This window comes from Muscardinus avellanarius (assembly GCF_963383645.1).
Source record: "Muscardinus avellanarius genome assembly, chromosome: 7".
In the NCBI taxonomy this organism is placed as follows: domain Eukaryota; kingdom Metazoa; phylum Chordata; class Mammalia; order Rodentia; family Gliridae; genus Muscardinus; species Muscardinus avellanarius.
This window is the reverse complement of record NC_137793.1, coordinates 58,098,265-58,117,138: the sequence shown is the minus strand read 5'-3', so window position 1 is coordinate 58,117,138 and position 18,874 is coordinate 58,098,265. Positions and strand designations below refer to the sequence as shown.

The following is an 18,874-nucleotide window of genomic DNA, read 5'->3' as shown; positions in this document are numbered from 1 at the left end:
CCAGGGCCTGGGCTGCAGAGATCAGCTCCTCTCACCTGAATCGTGTGGCAGGCCCTCCTTGCTTCTGCTCGGACTGTCCCATTAGCTTTCTGTCCCCATTCCACCAGGAGAATGACCCGTGGGAGTGACCTAGCAACTGTCCCCTTGATCCCAAGAGCTGCAGAGCGGGCTGTGCAGGTGGACAGCTCCTCGGCTTCTGTGTGGAGCAGGGGAGAGGCCAGGCTCAGTGGATGTTGCCAAAAGCCTAACAGTGTTTGTAAAAAAGCCAGGGCTCCTGGCAAGAAGTTCCATGGAATTTCTTGATCCTGAGTGGAATCTCCTAAGCGCTTTAATGACGGAGAATTAGAGGACAGTGGAGTGCTGGACTAACGGAAGACTGACACAATGGAGGTGAAGCAGCAAAACCCAGTTTCCTTCCATTAAGGGAGAAAAGTCTCTATTCATTTAAATGAATTACAAAGCAAAGACTGGAGTGTGGCATTTCCCCAGCCCCAGCTTCAGTGGGCCCTAGAGAACTATGTATCTCCTTGGCCAGACCCAGGCGAGCTCTTCAGCCTGTCTACAGAAAACCAAGCAGGGCCCAGAGCTTTGCTGAGCTGCAGGAGCCTTGATGCTGGCCACATGCTTCCCTGTGGCCCCTGCCTGGCTTCCCTCAGGTTTTATATGCAGCACCTCTAGTTACAGAAATGGCAGGCAGCATCATGGAGGAGGAGGGCAGGCTCTGGTGCTCCACCACTTCCACCTGGTGTCACAGCAGCCAGGACAGGAGCCCCTCGGCGGTTAGGCAAGGACCGCCACTTACAGAGAGCCCGGAGGTCTAGTGAGAGCAGGGGCTGGGGGCAGGCCCACGGTGTGCGAGAGCAAGTCGTGGAGAGGCGCTGGAGGCCGCTAGAGATATCCACAGTGAACAAGGAAATGGCCAGGGCGGGATGCGGTGGCTGTGGGATTCAGGGGCTTCCCGGGTAGAGCTAAGCCCCCGGGTAGGCCTTGCGGTGGGTGATGATCCTCCGTGGTGTCCTGCTTGTGGTCTGCTTGTTACTCGGCAACGTGAGGTCAGGGAGTGGGCTCTAAAACCTCATCAGAGGACTCAGGGAGGAGAAGATAAGGGGAGGAGGGAGGAAGAAAAGAAGTGAGCACTCAGCACCACACATGACCACGCGCTGATGCCTCACACAGTTTTCTAAGACAGGTACCGCCTTCCCTGCTCCCAGGTGAGGAGGCCGGGCTCCAAGGAGCTTGGCTGTTTGTGGGAGGCAGCAGTTGATGTCATAGGAAAAGCATGGGTTCTGGAGCCCAGCCCTACATCCACAGCTGCAGCAATGTGGCACAAGTCATACAGCGTCTGTCTCTTCCTGTAAAGTCTGGACAAGGGTCCCTGTGCCCCAGATTATTGGGAGGATGAAGGAGATAGTGTAGACAGAGCACATCTGGATGCACTGCAGACCCTCAGAAGATGACCCATCTCATTCTGGGACCAAGATTTGAGCTTGAGAGCTCAGCCTTATCCCAGATTTGGACTCCTTCCACCACAACAGAGTAGTATAACTAACTTATAAGGACAAGCGTGTAATGTGGTGGTCATACATGCCTGTAATCCCAGTTCTTGGGAGACTGAGGCAGGAAGATTGCAAGTCCAAGGCCAGCCTCAGCAATTTAGCAAATAAAAAAATAAAAAGGCCGGGCATGGTGGCGCATGCTTGTAATCCCCGCGCTTGGGAGGCAGAGACATGAGGACCGCGCAGGTTCGGAGCCAGCCTCGCTGGTTTAAGAGACCCTGTTTCCAAATAAAAAATATATAAAATAGGTCTGGGAGTGTAGCCCGGAGATAGAAGGGCTTCCAGGAACCCCAGTACCGCAAAAAAAGGGGGAGATGGGAGTCAAATAGAGTGCCCCTGTGTTCAGTACCAGCATGCAGAGCAATAATATGGGTAGCAGGGATAGTGCCAGGAGGACCTAGCACACTCAGAATTCTTTATGTTTCAACCCTGAACCCTGCAAACTAGCCCGTGCCTCAGCAGACAGCCACAATGGGCAAGAGGATTAAGGACGGCTCACTCCATAAGCATAGCACCTGCGATCCTCTGACTGTGTCTATATATTTAAAATGTTTTATTTTGCTGGGCATGGTGGCGCACGCTTGTAATCCCCGCGCTTGGGAGGTGGAGACAGGAGGATCATGCTGGTTCAGAGCCAGCCTCGCTGTCGCTAGCATAAGAGACCCTGTTTCCAAATAAAAATATAAAAATAGGTCTGGGAGTGTAGCCCAGAGGTAGAAGGGCTTCCATGAACCCCAGTACCACCAAAAATAAATAAATAAATAAATAAATAAAATGTTTTATTTAAAAATTCGCGGCCAACCTCGTCCCCAAACATTGCATGATGGAGATTTCACCAGACCTAACAACTGATTAGACAAAGAGGGCAAGCGTTTAGAAACAGTCCTTCTGCATACCTTCCCAAGTTGCCACACTGTTGCCAGAATTATCAGCCTCTCTGATCTGTGTGCTCTCGCCTCCCTGCATCTGTGTATCCCTCATGCCTAGCACAGTGCCAGCACGGAGTAGGTGCTCAGAGTAAGAGCCCATCACACACTGGACTGAGCCGGCACCATGGCCACAAAGACCTATAAGACAGTGAGTGTGGTCCCTTTCCCAGGACTGTCGCTTGCAGACTTCTGTGCACTCTGGCCTGATTTCTATCCACAGGACTCTGAGGCAGGCAGGCCACTTCTGTGAGCGCCACACTCAGCACAGGATGGGGCTGGGTGGCCAGGCACTCTGGAGAGGCTCGTGTTCAGTGACTCAGAAGGCGGGCTAAAGGGCACAGCTTCCCATTTCCTAAGGAGATGTGCTTTCATTCTCTGAATTGACAACTTCTCTGTACTCACTTAATGGGATCCCAAATAACATGTTGCAAACCAATCTTTTATCTCTGTTGCCCCTTGGAACACATTTCAGATGCTGGCCATTAAAAACAGGCCATTTCACAGGCCTTTAACGATGACACTAATAACTGTGGATTTTTGTCTCCCAGTGTCCTGATGAACCAAGCCGGGAGTAAATTACAGAGCTAACGTTCATGTGTATGGTTTATTGATCTGTGAGCTTCAAGGGAACTACAACAGCCCCAATAGCTTGACAGTCCAGATTAGCTTTTCATCTATATAATTGGCCCACCAGGGTGCAGTTAATTTTTAATTTATATTAATAGGAAGACAAAGAACACACTATACCATCTCTGTGCTAAAGTAATGGACATATCAAAATATTCTACCTGGTATTATAAATAAATCAGCGTGCCCGTGACCCAGCGAGGATTAGGTGGCTAATTCACTGTGCAGTTCATCACAACGGATCATGAAGAAGTTCAGTGACATGGTGAATATTTATATCACCTGGGTCTGTTAGAGTGCTCTAACATAAGTACCCAGCTATAGTAAGCCGTGTGGTTTCTTGTCTTTGTTTCTTAACAGGTGAAAGTCATGCTTCGCATATGCTCCACACTGGCTCGAGATTCCTCGGAATCCAGCTCTTTCTTAAAGGTGGACCCGCGGAAGAAGCAGATCACCTTGTATGACCCCCTATCCTGTGGAGGTCAAAATGCCTTTCAAAAGAGAAGCAACCAAGTTCCTCCTAAGATGTTTGCCTTTGATGCAGTTTTCCCACAGGACGCTTCTCAGGTGGGTATAAACCAACCCCTCGGGCCCAGACAGCGTGGACTAAAGGAGGGCACACTCATCGCCAGGAGTGTCTTCTAGAACATTCTGGCTTCAGAAGCCATCCTTAGAGTCATGAATAGTTCAGGCCTTCCGAGCTACTAATGTCATACCTTGGCCAGTGTCCGTGTGCAGGGATTTCTATAAAATGTATCCCCGGGGAGAAGGAAACCAAGCCGGTCAGTGAGTGTCACAAAGAAGCAAGGAACAGGCAGAATTAGACAACTACATCAAGGGATTGGCAGCTGGTCTATCAGGATGCCGCTCCTGCCTGGCTTCTGGTGTGAGCATGTAAGAAGGAAAAACACATTTCAGGGATCAGGATTAAAACTGGGCAGTATCTTAGGCCCTCATATAACTCCATGGGGGCGGAGGGAGGGTCTGTATTCTTACTAAGGAACTGGAGTGCTGATCCGTAGGGAACCTGGAAACTGAGGCTGACCCACATCTGTGGCCTGAATCAGTGAGACAGTGGGGAACAGAAGGGGCTTGCGGATAGTTTTCATATTAGTTAGCTGTTGCTGCATTCCAAACCACCCTTGGATTCCACACTGAAAACAAGTCTGTCTTATTTTTCCTGGGTCAACCTAGAGAAAGAAAGGTTTGGGGCTCATAGTTTCAGCGGTCAGTCCATGGTTGGTCAACTCCAAGGCAGAAAGGGCTCCATAGCAGAGGTTTAAGGCATGGCAAGAAGGAAAAGCGGCTCTCACCAATAGTAGCTGGGAGGCAGAAAGTATATATGTGTGTGTGCGTCGGGGGAGCAGGGACAGATACACTTCCTGAGGCCACACCCCTAGTGATCTAGTCACACTCAGCCCTGAACCTGGCTGTATAGCCTAACATGTGAGCTTCTCTAGAGGAACATTTTATATCCAAACTACAACACTGAGTGATTGAAGAACTCAGTGAATAACCCAGGGTTGGGGATATAGATCAGCAGCAGAGGATGTGCTTAGCATGCACAAGGCCCAGAGTCCAATCCCCAGTACCCCAAATAATACATGCATACATGCATAGACACATTAACCAGGTTAGAGGTACTGAGGGCCTACGGTGCCTACGTTGTGGCATCAGACACCTGCACCTTGCTGGCAATTTTCTAGTATTTCCCAAGCCTTATACCAAGCATTGCATAGTATGGGCATAGCCAAAGCCGAAGCCAAGACCACAGTGCGCGGTGTTCACCTGCAGCCTGCTGACTTCCTCTGTGTTGCCTCTGAGTGCAGGAAGTAATGATGCTCACACAGATGTCTGTGTTTCACAACAGGCAAAGGGCATGTGATAGGTTTTCATTAAGGAGGTGAGCATGTGGTTTTACCCAAAGAAGACAAAGTATTTTATGATTCTTGAAGACAAAGTATCTGTGGTTTCTCTGTTCATTTCAGTTTTGTGCTGTATCACCCAGGGGGGGTCAGTAATTTAAACCTGACACTGGGTCTAACAAATGGCCTACAAGTAATTTAATTAACAACACTTGAAACTTTTCTGAAGCAAATCTTGGTAAATTGTAAGAATTCCAAACCAACCCCTAAATTAAGTGTGGACTATTAATGAGTTTTAGATTTATTCCAGAAATAGGAGCCATTTGCCTTCCAGTCTTTGTTCACATTACACGCTGTTTCCTGAGCGCGCTCTGCTCCGTGTGGCCATCTCACTCACTCACTTTGGATTTTTTATTTTTTTTAAGTACTGGGGATGGAACCCAGGGTCATTCTGCCTCCAAGCTACACTCCCAACCCTACTTTTAATTCTTTATTTTAAAAGATTCTCACTGAGTTGCAAAGGGCCTCACTAAGTAGCTGAAGCTGTCCGCAAACCGCGATCCTCCTATCTCAGCCTCCCAAATGCTGGGATTACGAGTGTGCACCACCACGCCCGGCTCGGAATATTTTAATTTGTTCAGATGTCTAAGATTATAAGTTATATTTCCATATAAATTTGCGGCCTTCAAGATGTCCTCTTAGCCCATTGACTCCTAGAATCCCGTGGGCTAGGAAAGGGAGGCTTTGCTATTTTTATGAGACTCAGCAATTAAATACTTGTTTGCGGTCACGCTCCTGGGTCCTCCTGCTGACCTTTCTGTGTTCTGCCCAAGATGGCATGTGTGATCTCCCACTATCACAACCACTGTTTCTGGCAGTGTATCCTCGGCAGGTCACTCACCCTCTTGGGCTCAGAGTATTCATCGTGTCACATGAGGACATAGCCAAAATGAGAACCTCAGGCTTTTGCGCTTCCCTGGGCTGATACATGTGAGGTGCTCAGAACAGAGCCAGGAAGAGCGCACGGGATGCTCATGAATGTTAGCTATTTCTACCCTTATGTCTTCACCTTAACGTCATGCTGCTGGGCATGGACAGCTCTGCCCCGCAAACACAGAGTAGATAAACTTGCATCGTGGGTCTTGCTCAGCTCCTTGCCCGGGAACAGGAGCCGCCACGGTGACCCCAGCAGTTACACACTGCACTTCGTCCTGATTGCTAAGAAGATCAGCTCCTCAGGTGCACAGTGCTTATTGTGGTCCTCATTCCTCTTTGCTCCAACGAGCTGTTCACGCCACCCTTGTGTTTTCTCTGCAGTTACTGACTGCATGCTACTGGGACAGACTTCTGCCAGGTCTGGCTTAGTGGAGGGGGTATGGAGGACCTAGACCCAGACCCATGGGTAGCTCAGAGGCTCTGACAGACCTGGCCCTGCCACCGGGGCTGTGCTCAGGGGACTGGCTACTTATCTGGACCCACGAGGAAGACAACCAGGGGAGGGGCTTCCAGGAGCCACTGTCAGCTAGCCTGCCTGCCTGCCTGCCTGCCTGCCTTTCTCTTTCTTTCTTCCTTCATACTGAGGATTGAATCCAGGGGCATTCTACCTCTGAACAACATCCCCAGCCCTTTTTATTTTTTATTTTGAAACAATCTCACTAAGTTGCTGAGGCTGACTGAAAACCTTTGATCTTCCAGTCTTAACCTCCCAAATACTGGGATTACAGGTGTGTCCCACCGTACCCGGTCACTATCAGCTCTTAACAAACACCAGGGAGACAAACTGCTGACCACTCTAGATGGATAGCCAGGCAGGAACCCTTCAAGGAGATGTCTGCCCCACCCTGTGCCCGGTGAGGCCACTCCTGTGTCCCCTCTATTCCCTAGCCTCTGCATGGATGGTGGTTTTGTTTCCACACCACTCCCATCTTCCTCAGTGACTTGAGAAACAAATGGTTGATTCTACATCTGGCTCCAGCTGGGCTCCCAACCTCCCAGCCCCATTGTGTCCAATGAAGGCAGGGTTCCTGGGTAACAACTTCTGAGTCGCAGAGGTGCCTCTGGCAAGTTCCATCAGCATCCTCCTGCCTCTGCCTCGGGGATTAGTAGTGCGAGGCTCTCTTTGCCTCAGTCCTCTAATGGCAGCCCTGTCCTACCACCCCTCCATCCAGGGGAGCCCCCAGAGAGCTGTTGGGACAGCCACCACTGTGCACTTGGCAGTTGCCGTGAGTGTGGTTTGGAGAAGAGAAAACTGACATCTAAACACTTAGGTTCATTGTGTTACAGAGACTGGGAGCTGAATAACTGCCTGCAGCCTGGGGACTGCAAGTTTTTAGATCCCCAATGGGAGGCACAGGGCTCTGATGGCCACAGAGCTGCAGCCTCTGTATGGTTCCGGGTGTTTCCAGCTCTGGCTCCAGCCCTGAGACAGAGAGTAGGGTGACAGGACACAGAACAATTTGTCCTCCTGCCACTGCAAAAGTCTCAGATGCTAACCAGAGAGAGATTTTCCTGGTCTCCATGTTGGTCCACAAATGTTGTTGGGGGGACTAGAAAGTCCTCAAGAGCTAAGTTCTGTGTAGGAATTTAACAATCAAATTGGAGATGAGACATGCACAGGCCAAACACCTGTAGTAAGAGACTGACAAGTGGCAGTTGATATCGTATATGGTGAATATACTGATAGACAAAGAAAGAAAAGGCTGGTCTTGAAAAGATGGGGGTGTGCATCATAAAAGAGGAAGGAGGCAAGCATGATGGTGCATGGGGATGTATCTCATCTCAGTGGTAAGTATCCCTGGGTTCAGTCTCTAGTAATACACGCACACACACACACACACACACACAGAATGTATATGGAGAGAGAGCAAGCATATGTCACAAGCCTCCAGCTTATGTGAGGACTGTGATGTTTCTCAGGGGCTGAGTCTGGAAATGCACATCTTCTCCCCTCTAAGCCTGGCCCATTTCAGACTGTGTGTATGACGAATGTCTATCTACCTGCCCACATAAAGGAAGGTTCCAGTAGGAGACACTCCGTGGAGCTGAGATGCCTTGTCCGCAGGTTCTGGGCGTTCCAGGGCTCCATGGCAGAGGCCCATCCGTCGGGAATGTAGTTACCTGGGACCCTAACCCCAGGAAGGCAGGCTGGCTTTCACGTTGTTAACGGTGCTTGCGCAGGCTGCTCATTCACAGCCCATGTCTCCTCTTATGTCCCACAGGCTGAAGTATGCGCTGGAACCGTGGCAGAGGTGATCCAGTCCGTGGTCAACGGGGCGGACGGCTGCGTGTTCTGTTTCGGCCACGCCAAGCTGGGTTAGTGAGAGCTCCCTCTTCGTGCCACACGCTGGTTTTCCTCCACACAAGTTACCAGGCTAAGCTGCTCTTAGGTGCTGAGTCGAAGATCCTGAAGAAGTGTGCTTGCCTTCAGCAGCACCCTCCCTTCAGGTCCAGGGAATGGCAAGGTTGTCCCTCTTGGACCAGGTCAGGTCTGCTGCTTAAAACAATTAAGAGAGTGTACACTCCCTGAAAGGGGCTTTTTGGGAAGCCCTCGGACCCCTGCCCAGACCCATTCCCAGGAGGACTGGGGGGGAGATGGAGCCTATGGGAAAGCTGGAGAAACTGCCCCTGCATAGCCGAGTACCATATTGGGGCCGCTTGGGGAAGGCAGACAGAGCCCTCCAGCCTTGGGAACCTCTCTGTGCTGAATCACTGGGAAGGGGAGCCAAAGGTACCCCACAAGTGTTTCGATTGAACCCCAAACTGTCCCTTATTAACCCTGACTTGTGGTCATCTATCTGCCCACCTGACCCTGCCTTACATGCTTGATAAGGTCGTGGTTTGGGAGCCTCAGAAGGTGTCACTTGGCAGAGGGCGTGAGCTCAGCTCTCGGGCAGCACAGGGCCACCACCTCCCTGCCGCTTCCCTCACTTCTAGATCTCAGATCAAAGCAGAGCTCAAATCTTAGTGGAATTTGCTCATGCTATTAAAGCATACACAGCGTTTACCTTGAGAAAGGACATAAAGTGTGAGTGTGTGGGTTTAATCTGTGGGCGCTGTAAACAGCATGGTGTCGGTGGCGGACCGCTGGCCTCCGGGCCCCACGAGGCTCTGCAGAAGCTGGGAGGCCTGGCGCTTCAGCCTGTCAGTGCGTGGGTGTGCGTGTTCTGTATGGCAGCCATCCATCGCTCGTTTCCCAGCCTGTTCACTCCTTTTCTTCCCTCTTGCCACTTGCCCATGCTGCGCTTTTGCGTCCTGGGTGTCTACTTGACGCCATGGTGTGATGTCTGGACAAGTCAGCTGCTTCTTGTTCTTCCCCTGCGCTCACAGGGAAATCCTACACCATGATCGGAAAGGATGACTCCATGCAGAATCTGGGCATCATCCCCTGTGCCATTTCGTGGCTCTTCAAGCTCATCAATGAACGGAAAGAAAAGACCGGGGCCCGCTTCTCAGTTCGCATCTCAGCCGTGGAGGTGTGGGGGAAAGAGGAGAACCTGCGGGACCTGCTGTCTGAGGTGGCCACGGGCAGCCTGCAGGATGGCCAGTCCCCGGGCGTGTACCTCTGTGAGGATCCCATCTGCGGGACACAGGTGATTGTTCTGGGAGCTGGGAGATGGCTTATTTTTACCTTGGAGGCCCGGGCAGTTGAAGCCCTGAATCACTCACCATGTAAACCAGAAGGCTTGCAAGTGTTTATTTTAAAGTGGACTGGAACTTTACGGCTGGCAGCTGTGGGACCATCTGCTCAACCTAAATATTTGCACCTTGAATCTCATTGGCAGTGAGCAGGAACCATAATTGTCCTGGCATTGGGGGGAAATTAAATTCACTTTCAATTCCAAAAAGGTAAAGAAAAGTACAATCTTTCTTTTGTTTAATAACAAACCAAAATATTTACTGCCCTACGCAAAGAGCTGCAGTCTCCCTGGGCTGTTCCCAGCTCTAGAAACCGCGTTCTGGCCCTGATCTCTATCCAGATCAGCCGTGCTGTGGGAGAGGCTAAAATCACTTTCTAAATAGAAGTGTGACATCATTGCTAGAATGATGGAAGCCCAGAGAAGCTCTGATCCCCCTCTCAGGATGTCTTGTCTGTTCCATGTCTACCCCTTGCGGGTGACAGTAGCTGGAGGGATGACTCCAGAGCCTCCTGGTTCCTATTCAGAGCGTCCATTCTCCAGCCCGCCGCAGGCGCTGTGCTCTAGCTTTGCCATGCACCTTCTTTCTTGTCAGAGGGAGGCTCTGTCTGATAAGCACCACCTTGTACCAACTGGAATAGCTTGCACCAGAGCTCGTGCCTGTGGCCTCTGCTACCACAATCCTTCCATTACCCCGATCCTTCCATTTCCCTGTGGATCCCTACTCTAATCTACCTCAGTCACCTAGATGACTTGTTGAGACATGAGTTGCTGGGCTCCACTCCAGAGTTACTGGGTCAGCAGGTCTGGGATGGGCCCCTATGTTCGTATTTCTAACAAGCTTCCATGTGATGCCCCTGCTTCTGGTGGTTCAGAGATCACAATTTGGGAACCACTGTTCTGAAGCACAAACCCTGCTTGGAACCTGTGATGGTCAGTAGCGCGCTGCCGCGGGTCCCCCTGCAAGCCTTGGCCAGACATTCAAATGCGCAGTGGCTCCCATCCCCTTTATTTTTCAATACTGAGGATTGAACCCAGGGGTATCCTATTTCTGAGATATACCCCCAGCCCTTTCATATTTTATTTTGAAGCAGGGTCTCTATCTTGCTGAGGCTGGTCTCCATCTTGCCATCCTCCTCAACCTCCCCAGTTCCTGAGATTACATTGACTCTGTTCACTTTTATGAGTCTATTAGTGAAGTTCTGCTTAGGTAAAAGGTCTGGTTAGCTGAAGGCAAAGAAAAACATCCTCTTTATTTTAATTCTTCTTGTTGAAAAGATGTTTTTAGCTGGGTGTGATGGTGCATGCCTATAATCCTACTTGGGAGGCTGAGACAGGAGGATCACAGGTTCAAGGTCAGCCTCAGCAGTTTAGCAAGGTTTTCAGAAACCTCGTAAGACCCTGTTTCAAAATAAAGACAGAAGGGCTAGGCATGTAGCTTGGAGGTAGAATGCCCCTAGGTTCAATCTTCAGAGCCCCAGAACCACAAAGGAAGGAAGTTAGTTTTTAATTCTTTGTTTTAGTTTTCTAATAGTAAGTTCAAAACCATGAACATAATGCCATCTCTCTATAAGTTCAAGGATTTTGATGTTCTCAGATTCCAAATATTGGCTGTCACAGTTCAAAGCTTTAAATATAAATCAGAGCAGAAAATCATCAGAATTTGTTCCAACCCTAAGACACACTGACAATCAGTTCTTTGAAAAAAATCAGAAATTGGAGTTTTCTTTTCTTCTGCAAAAAAGCAGTGCTTGTCAAATTGTGATAATATGATTGTTATAACTTGGGCTTAGTACAATTGCCATGGGTTCTTATAGGATTGAGACACATTATTCACTTTATTTTTCTCTAATCGATCACTGAGTGATACCACAAATGTGAATTTAGGACTAAAGGTAAAATTAGATATCATTTTTATTTTTATTATATCTTTTGGTATTGAACCTAGGGGCATTCTAACTGTGCTACACCCCAGCCCTATTTTATTCTTTACTTTGAAACAGGGTCTCACTAATTACTAAGGCTGGCCGTAAATCTGCAATCCTTCTGTTCCAGCCTCCCAAGTACTGGGGGCAGTGCCAGCATGCTGGGATGTAGACATCTCAGATACAGATGAGAACCTCAAGCCTCCTGAGCGTTTTCATGTGCCTCCTATAAGTACTTCTCCCTCATAACTAGGCGTATAAATGTGACCTGAAATTAGCTTTCATTACATAACTGAACATTTGGAAGTCAAGTGAAAACTGACCACATTTTTACTTCATTGGGAGGCCAGTGCTATTGGGTCTAAAATCACATTTTGCCAACCTCTATACCTCCAAATAGTCTAATCTGAGGTCAAGGTCCAGTCATACCCCTGGCGTTTTCTTGGGTGTATGGAGAGTCCGGCTATTGGCTTGCTGTCCTCTGCAGAGACAGCAAAGGCCATCTGTGCCCATTCATCACTCAGATGCGGGCACTTGTGTTCACACCTGCTACTTAAAGAGTCTACTTAATCTGTAAAATAGGTAAAAACAGGTTACATCCAGTAAGTGTGCTCAATATTGATTTTCAGAAATGAATCGATTAGGCTGAGAGTGGTGTGGCGTACGGGACCCTGCTCCCGAAGGGCTTTGGGCCTTAGAGATGTGTGGCTTTGCTGCAGCGAATGGTAGCAGCGCAGCAGAGCCCTTGCCGCCCTGCGGGAGTGCTGGGCGGTGTTGCAGCCTCCAACACAGCTCTTGGCTTTCTGACTTTCAGCTGCAGAACCAGAGTGAGCTTCGGGCCCCCACCGCAGAGAAGGCGGCCTTCTTCCTGGACGCCGCCATCGCCTCCCGCCGGAGCAGCCAGCAGGACTGCGACGAAGAGGACCACCGCAGCTCCCACATGCTCTTCACCCTACACATCTACCAGTACCGCATGGAGAAGAGCGGCAAGGGCGGGAGTAAGTGGGGCTCTCCTGCACCCCTCCTGCCGCGGGCATCTTCATCTCCTCTCGGGCAGCTCTGGCCTTCCTCAGCACGGCGTGACCCCAGTTCCGTGATCTGTAATCCAAGTCGTGTAGCGTCTGCACTCAAGTTCACTTTTGAGCTGTCCAAGGGCAGCAGGTTTGCACTGGTAAAGATAGTTCAGGAATGCGGATGCCGAGCGGAAGAACAAGCAGAGAATGAAGAGTATCCTCCCTCCCTTCCTTCCTTTCTTTGGGTCCTGGAATTGAATCCAGGGGCATTCTACCTCCAAGTTACACCCCAACCCCTTTTTATAAAATTTTTTTTTATTTTGAAACAGGAACTCACCAAGTTGTGAGGCTCCCCTCAGACCAGTGATCCTTGTGTCTCAGCCTTCCAAGTGCTGGGATTACAGGTGTGCACCATCACACCAGGCTTTTGCTACATTTTCGCTGGTGCATTGTAATTATATACCATGGTGAGGTTTCAGGTGATACAAACATGCACGCACACGGCACTTGGCGCGGTTCTCTCCTCGTCCCAGTAGGTGTTGGCCACCAGATGAATGGCTGAAGAGTAGATTCTTTCTGTCCACAGACCCTGAATGTGCTCCTCAGGAGAGGGCAGCAGTCAGCCCCAGAACGCTCCATTCACCCTTAGCCTGAGTCCCTAAAACCACTCAGAGCAAACAGCTGTGTTTTTTAAATTGTCTATGAGTCAGACTTTGGACTAACTGACCAGGTGCTGCGTGGCTCAGGTGGTGCCCTCAGTGAACTTCACTGTAAAAACATGGGCTCGGTGCCTGTGCTGTCAGCAGACTGTGCTGCCAGGCCGCCAGGCCGTGGCCCACAGCCCTCTTGGCTATTTTGTCAAAGCGGCACTGGGCTCAGTACTGTTCCTCATCCTCATATATCAGCGGTGTCTACTCCAAGTTCATCCATTGACATCATAGGCTTTTGAAAGCAAGTTGTGGCCACAGGGTTGGTCGGGCTGACAGTGGCTACTCCATGTCCACCTTCCTGGGGCGTCAGGCGGCTGGCCCCTGGTGCTCCCTGGGTGATTGTCTCAAGGACACTGAATGCCGGAAAAGCAAACAAAAAACATTTGAGTTAGGAAAAGTAACCCTGTGTTGGAAATTAGAAATCCAGCTCACTAAAGCAGAAGCAATCAACAAACCTTCCCTCGGGTGAAGCCAGGAGGTAAGACATCCAGCAGGGGTCTGTAGACAGGCTCTCTGCCGTCTCCTCAAGCTCCTGGATGCCAGCGCTCCTGGAGGCAGCTCTTAGGGGCTTCTGAGCCCCCCAACTGAGGGAAAGTGTCCCTTCCCATCCCAGCTCCCCTCAGCCCCCGCTCTGCCATTGCCCCTGACCCTCAGCTATTGTTTTTAAACTCCAGTTTCTAGGGGTATAGTTTGTACACAGGGAAACTCACCCTTTTTATGTGTCTTGAGATGAATTCTGGCAAGTCTTTACAGTTGTGTAACCACTGACACTTCTGAGACCCATAACCACTGACAGTCCTGAGACCAGGAACAGTGTCATCGCCACGTCAAACTCCCTCTTGGCCTCTGGGGCCAGCCCCTTCCCCCAATCTCTGCCCCGCAACTACAGCTGCTGACTTCACTTTCATCTGTGAAAAAGTTTGGCCTTTATCAAGAACATCAGATAAATGGGGCTGGAACATTTCTGGAATCCAGGACTTGAGAGGCTGAGATAGGAGGATTGCAGGTTCCAGGCCAGCCTCACCAATTTAGCAAGACCCTATTTCAAAATAAAAAGGATTGGGGCCAGGCATGGTGCCTCACGTTTGTAATCCTAGTCTTTGGGAGGCTAGACAGGAGTATCCAGGTTTGTGGAGAGCCTCAGATACTTAGTGAGCCCCCTCCACAACTTAGTGAGACTCTCTTTCAAAATTACAAAACTGTGGGATATATACACAATGGGATTTTACTCAACCATAAGGAAAAACACAATTACATCATTTACAGGGAAATGGAGGGAACTGGAGGACATTATGCTAAGTGAGATTAGTCAGTCACAAAAAATAAGAAATTTCCCCTAATATGCGAAAGCTAGGGAGAAATGGGTAATAAGGAACTCTAGATGAAAAGGAGATTCTATAAAGGAGCAAGTAAGGTGACCTAACTGAGGGGATCGGAGGGGGGAAAGGAAACTCTAAAGCACATGATATACTTAAACATTCAAAGTCAGTCACTAAGCCAAGCATGGGAAGGAGGGATGGGAAGGGAATGGGGCGGGGATTGGGTAAGGGCTAATTGGATGATGTGTGCATGTATGTCTCCACTATCTTTTATCCCATTAAGATGTATGACTACAATGCACCAATAAAAAAATTAAAAAATAATAAAGAATAAAAAAATCGAGCTGGGGGTATAGCTCAGAGGTAGAATGCCCCTGGGTTCGATCCCCAGCACCACAAAAAATAAAGAAAAAATAATAAAAAGGATTGGGGATGTAGGTTAGTGGTAGAATGCCCCTGGGTTCAATCCCCAACATGCCCCCCCCACACACACACAGCATATGGCTCTATTCCCAGTCCACTGGGCACCCTAGAAAGGTATACTATTAGCAGAAGACCATATCACTCGTGACAGCCCGCAGTGGTGACGGGGTTTTGATGGGAAGAGCAGAATATGTTGAACGACAGTCTTCTAGGGGAAGTTAATTCTCAGTAATGAGTCCACACCAAGTCCACACTTCCATTTAGCATGACATTCTTCAGGAAGGAAATGAGGGGTTAGAATAGAGGGTAAGAAGATCCATGTCTTGAAAACCCACATTTCTCCTAGGAACCTGGGGCTGGCTTTAAATCCTGCCCTCCTTGTGTTTTCCTGGTTAATAACTTAGCAGAGTGAGTGGGAGAGTGTGAGAAACATTTCTTTTATTCTTTGAATTATCTGTTGATACCAATAATAATCATGGCCTGCCATGAGTTCTTGTACTTTTAACAAAGGATGATTCCTGGCAGACCTGTGTCTTGAGCCAAATGGCTCTGGGCAGGAACCTTCTTCTGTTCCTGTAAAGCAAACTGAAGATAACTCTGCTTTGGGGTTTTCACTTTTAATTTCTTGGTTCTGCTTCAATTTGGAATCTGAAAGTGGGAGAAATTACTGATAACAAGGAAATAGTCTTTCAAATCAAGAACCTGAAATTTTTTTTCCACAAAGCTTTTATCCAAACCCAAAAATCCACTTCCAAATCAATATATAGTGAGCCCTGGGTATGTTAAATATTAAACACCAAATTCATCTTCTTGCTAAAGAGAATTGCCTTTAAATAATACATTCGGGTTAAAAGAAAAGGCAGATACTGCTAATGGCTTCCAAAACCTCTGCAAGGTACTTTCTAATATTTCAATAGATGCACAGAGAGGGGCAAGACCCAGGCTACTGAAGATAAGTCGACAAGGGCCTGGGGACACCATCCACCTGCCACAGCACATGGCTTCTCCAGGGGAGGTGACCCGGACACAAAGCACACAAATTCCCAGCCCATGGCTTGTGTGACTTCAGTGAATGTATATGTTTAAAACATAATGAGGCCTGGTGTGGCAGTGTACGCCTATAATCCCAGCACTTGGGAGGCTGAGACAGGAGGATTACAGGTTCAAAGCCAGCCCCAGCAACTTAGCAAGACCCTATAATGGCTTGGGAACCTCCCTAGGCAGTCCAGCACTGGGGAAGAAACCCCTATAATCAGAGAGCTGCTCTTCATAACAACAGCTATAATAGTGCCTAAAGAGCAGTTCAGCATCAAGGCTAAGACAGCAGTCAGATGTGCAGATAGCTGCTCTTTCTTGGGTGTCATGGAGTGGTCTAAATCAGCACGCTCTCTCCAGAGATGAGTGTTATATAGGACTTTAAGACCCATTATTTGGTCTTCAGATGTGAGCAAAGTGGTCTAGGAAGGAACCTGACTTGTAAAGGGGACAGGGCTGGGCCCCGTTGTCCCTAGCAGCGAAGCCCTGGACGCCCTGGATGGGCACGCACTTGGGGCTCCTGTTGCTCCTGCTTAACCATGACACCACTGTATGTTCCGATTTGCATGATAGAAATGTTTTAAGCTCTGGTTGGTGACAGTGTTCTGAAGAGCGCAGCCTGAAACCCCCGTGTCACTCCATGGCCTTCCACTCTCCATGGAAGTTGTCTTCTGCGCCCCATCATCCACGTCCACAGAGAAGCAGCTTCCTCTTTGCTGAGAGGAGGCAGCCCAGCACCCTCTGCTGCCGCTCTTCTTTCAGCCTCAAAATCTCTTCAAGCTTCTCCTCTAGTCCTTTACCACCAGTTTGCTTCTCTCATCTTCTTGACGTCTTCCTCCCTTCCCTCTGCCTCTTCTTGCATCCCAGCAATTATCTTTATGCATACACACACACATTCGTGCGCACACAGACACACATACACACACACACACACACACACACACACACACACACACACGTGCTGAGGATTGAACCCAGAAGCACTCTACCTACCTCTAAGCTACACTCAGTCCTTTATTTAAAATTTTTTAAAATTACAAAACAGACTATCACTAAGTTGCTAAGGTTGGCCTTGAACCTGCGATCCTACTGTCTCAGCCTCCCAAATACTGAGTTTATAGACATGCACCAACATACCCAGCTTCGTGTTTATATGTTTAGTCTCTCCTACCACTAAGATTAGGACTGCCTCATCTTGGAAGGAGAGATCAGGAAGAGGAAAGGAAAGAAACAACAGCAACTTTGTCTCTGTCCTCCTGCCCTCTTCACCACCCTCTCCAGGAAGTCTTCCAGAGGCCCCTGGGTGGCTCTTTCCCCATGGCAGTGTGGGCGCGCTGTGCCTTCTCCTGGCTCTGCCCTGTGTTTGCATCATCGCCGTGCGCGTGTCAGCCCCTCCGGGCTCCTTGCTGCTCGAGGACAGAGGCCCACTGTCATTTGTCTTTGTCTCCACAGTGCCGGTCCTATGCTGGCACGTCGAGCTCCATGCTCCTGCTCAACACAGGGGAACGTGTGCTGTGTTTAAAACCTGAATTGCTCTGTTATCTAGTGCAGTTTGCAGAAAGAGAAAGAGAACCAATTACCTTTCATGTAAACAGATGGTACAAGAAGCTCTCTCAGGCCACACAATTAGGAGTTGGTAAGTTCGCGGAGAACACTGGTTAAAGAGAGGACCGGCAAAATGGCAGTCGTGTCAGAAACATTTTAACTTGAACAAATGTGGTTTTATTCACCATCGTCCCCTCTCTCTCTCCTCCTCCCTCCCTCCCTCACCCCCACTCCATACTAGGGATTGAACCCTAGGGTACTCTACCTCTGAGCTATGCCCCCAGCCCTTTTATTTTTTATTGAGCGATAGATTTCTCTTTAAAATGAGTTTCCAGCCAGGTGTGATGGCACAGGCCTGTAATCCCAGTCCTTGGGATTCTGAGACAGGAGGATAACAGGTTCCAGGCCAGCCTCAGCAACCTAGCAAGACCGTCTCAAAATAAAAATGCAAAAGGCTGGGCGTGTAGCTCAGAGACAGAATGCCCTTGTGTTCAATCTCTGGGACAAAAAAGAGATGAGTTTTCAACCTAAGGTTCTGACTTTCATAAACCTCACTCGTGTAAATAGTTTTTTATTTAAATTTGTTCAAGGAGATTAATGAACTTAAAAGATACTTTGCAGCCAACCAGGTTTAGACCTTTTAAAGATTCTTAAAATTTTTCCACTCATCAGTTTCTTATTCATACCAATTCAACACTTTATTTTATTTTTAGGGTACTGGGGATGGAACCCAGGGCATTCTACCTCCCAGCTACACCCCCAGCTCTATTTTTATTCTTTATTTTGAAACAGGGTCTCACTGAGTTGCAAAGGACCTCACTAAGTAGCTGAGGCTGTCCACAAACTGGGATCCTCAAGTCTCTGCCTCTCGAATGCTGCTATTACAAGCATGCGCCACCACACCCAGCATTCAACACTTTAAAAAATAATTTTTAGCCAGGCGTGGTGGTGCACGCTTGTAATCCCTGTGCTTGGGAGGCAGAGACAGGAGGATCACGCAGGTTCGAAGCCAGCCTCCCTGTCTTAAGAGACCGTGTTTCCAAATAAAATATAAAATAGGTCTGGGAATGTATCCTGAAGGTAGAAGGGTTCCACCCCCAGTACCACCAAAATAATTAATAATAATAATAATAATAATAATAATAATAATAATAATTTTTAAGTGGTATACACCTATAAACCCAGTAATTGGGGAGCTGAGACGGGAAGATTGCAGGTTCAAGGCCAGTGCACTGTAAATTAGGGAGACCCTGTTGTAAAATAAAAAGGGCTAGGGGTGAAGCTCAGTGATCA

General features: G+C 48.8%; 1 protein-coding gene across 1 annotated transcript in view; it reads left to right on the top strand.

Annotated features, from left to right (window-relative positions):
- Nucleotides 1–18,874, top strand: part of KIF26B (kinesin family member 26B) — a gene marked incomplete at both ends in the record, with an annotated part of 436,144 nt that overhangs the window by 361,430 nt on the left and 55,840 nt on the right. The window contains 4 exons of the mRNA XM_080698422.1: nucleotides 3,473–3,679; nucleotides 8,196–8,289; nucleotides 9,304–9,566; nucleotides 12,351–12,534. Coding sequence (XP_080554548.1) covers nucleotides 3,473–3,679; nucleotides 8,196–8,289; nucleotides 9,304–9,566; nucleotides 12,351–12,534 — 748 coding nt within the window. The remainder of the gene's footprint in view (nucleotides 1–3,472; nucleotides 3,680–8,195; nucleotides 8,290–9,303; nucleotides 9,567–12,350; nucleotides 12,535–18,874) is intronic.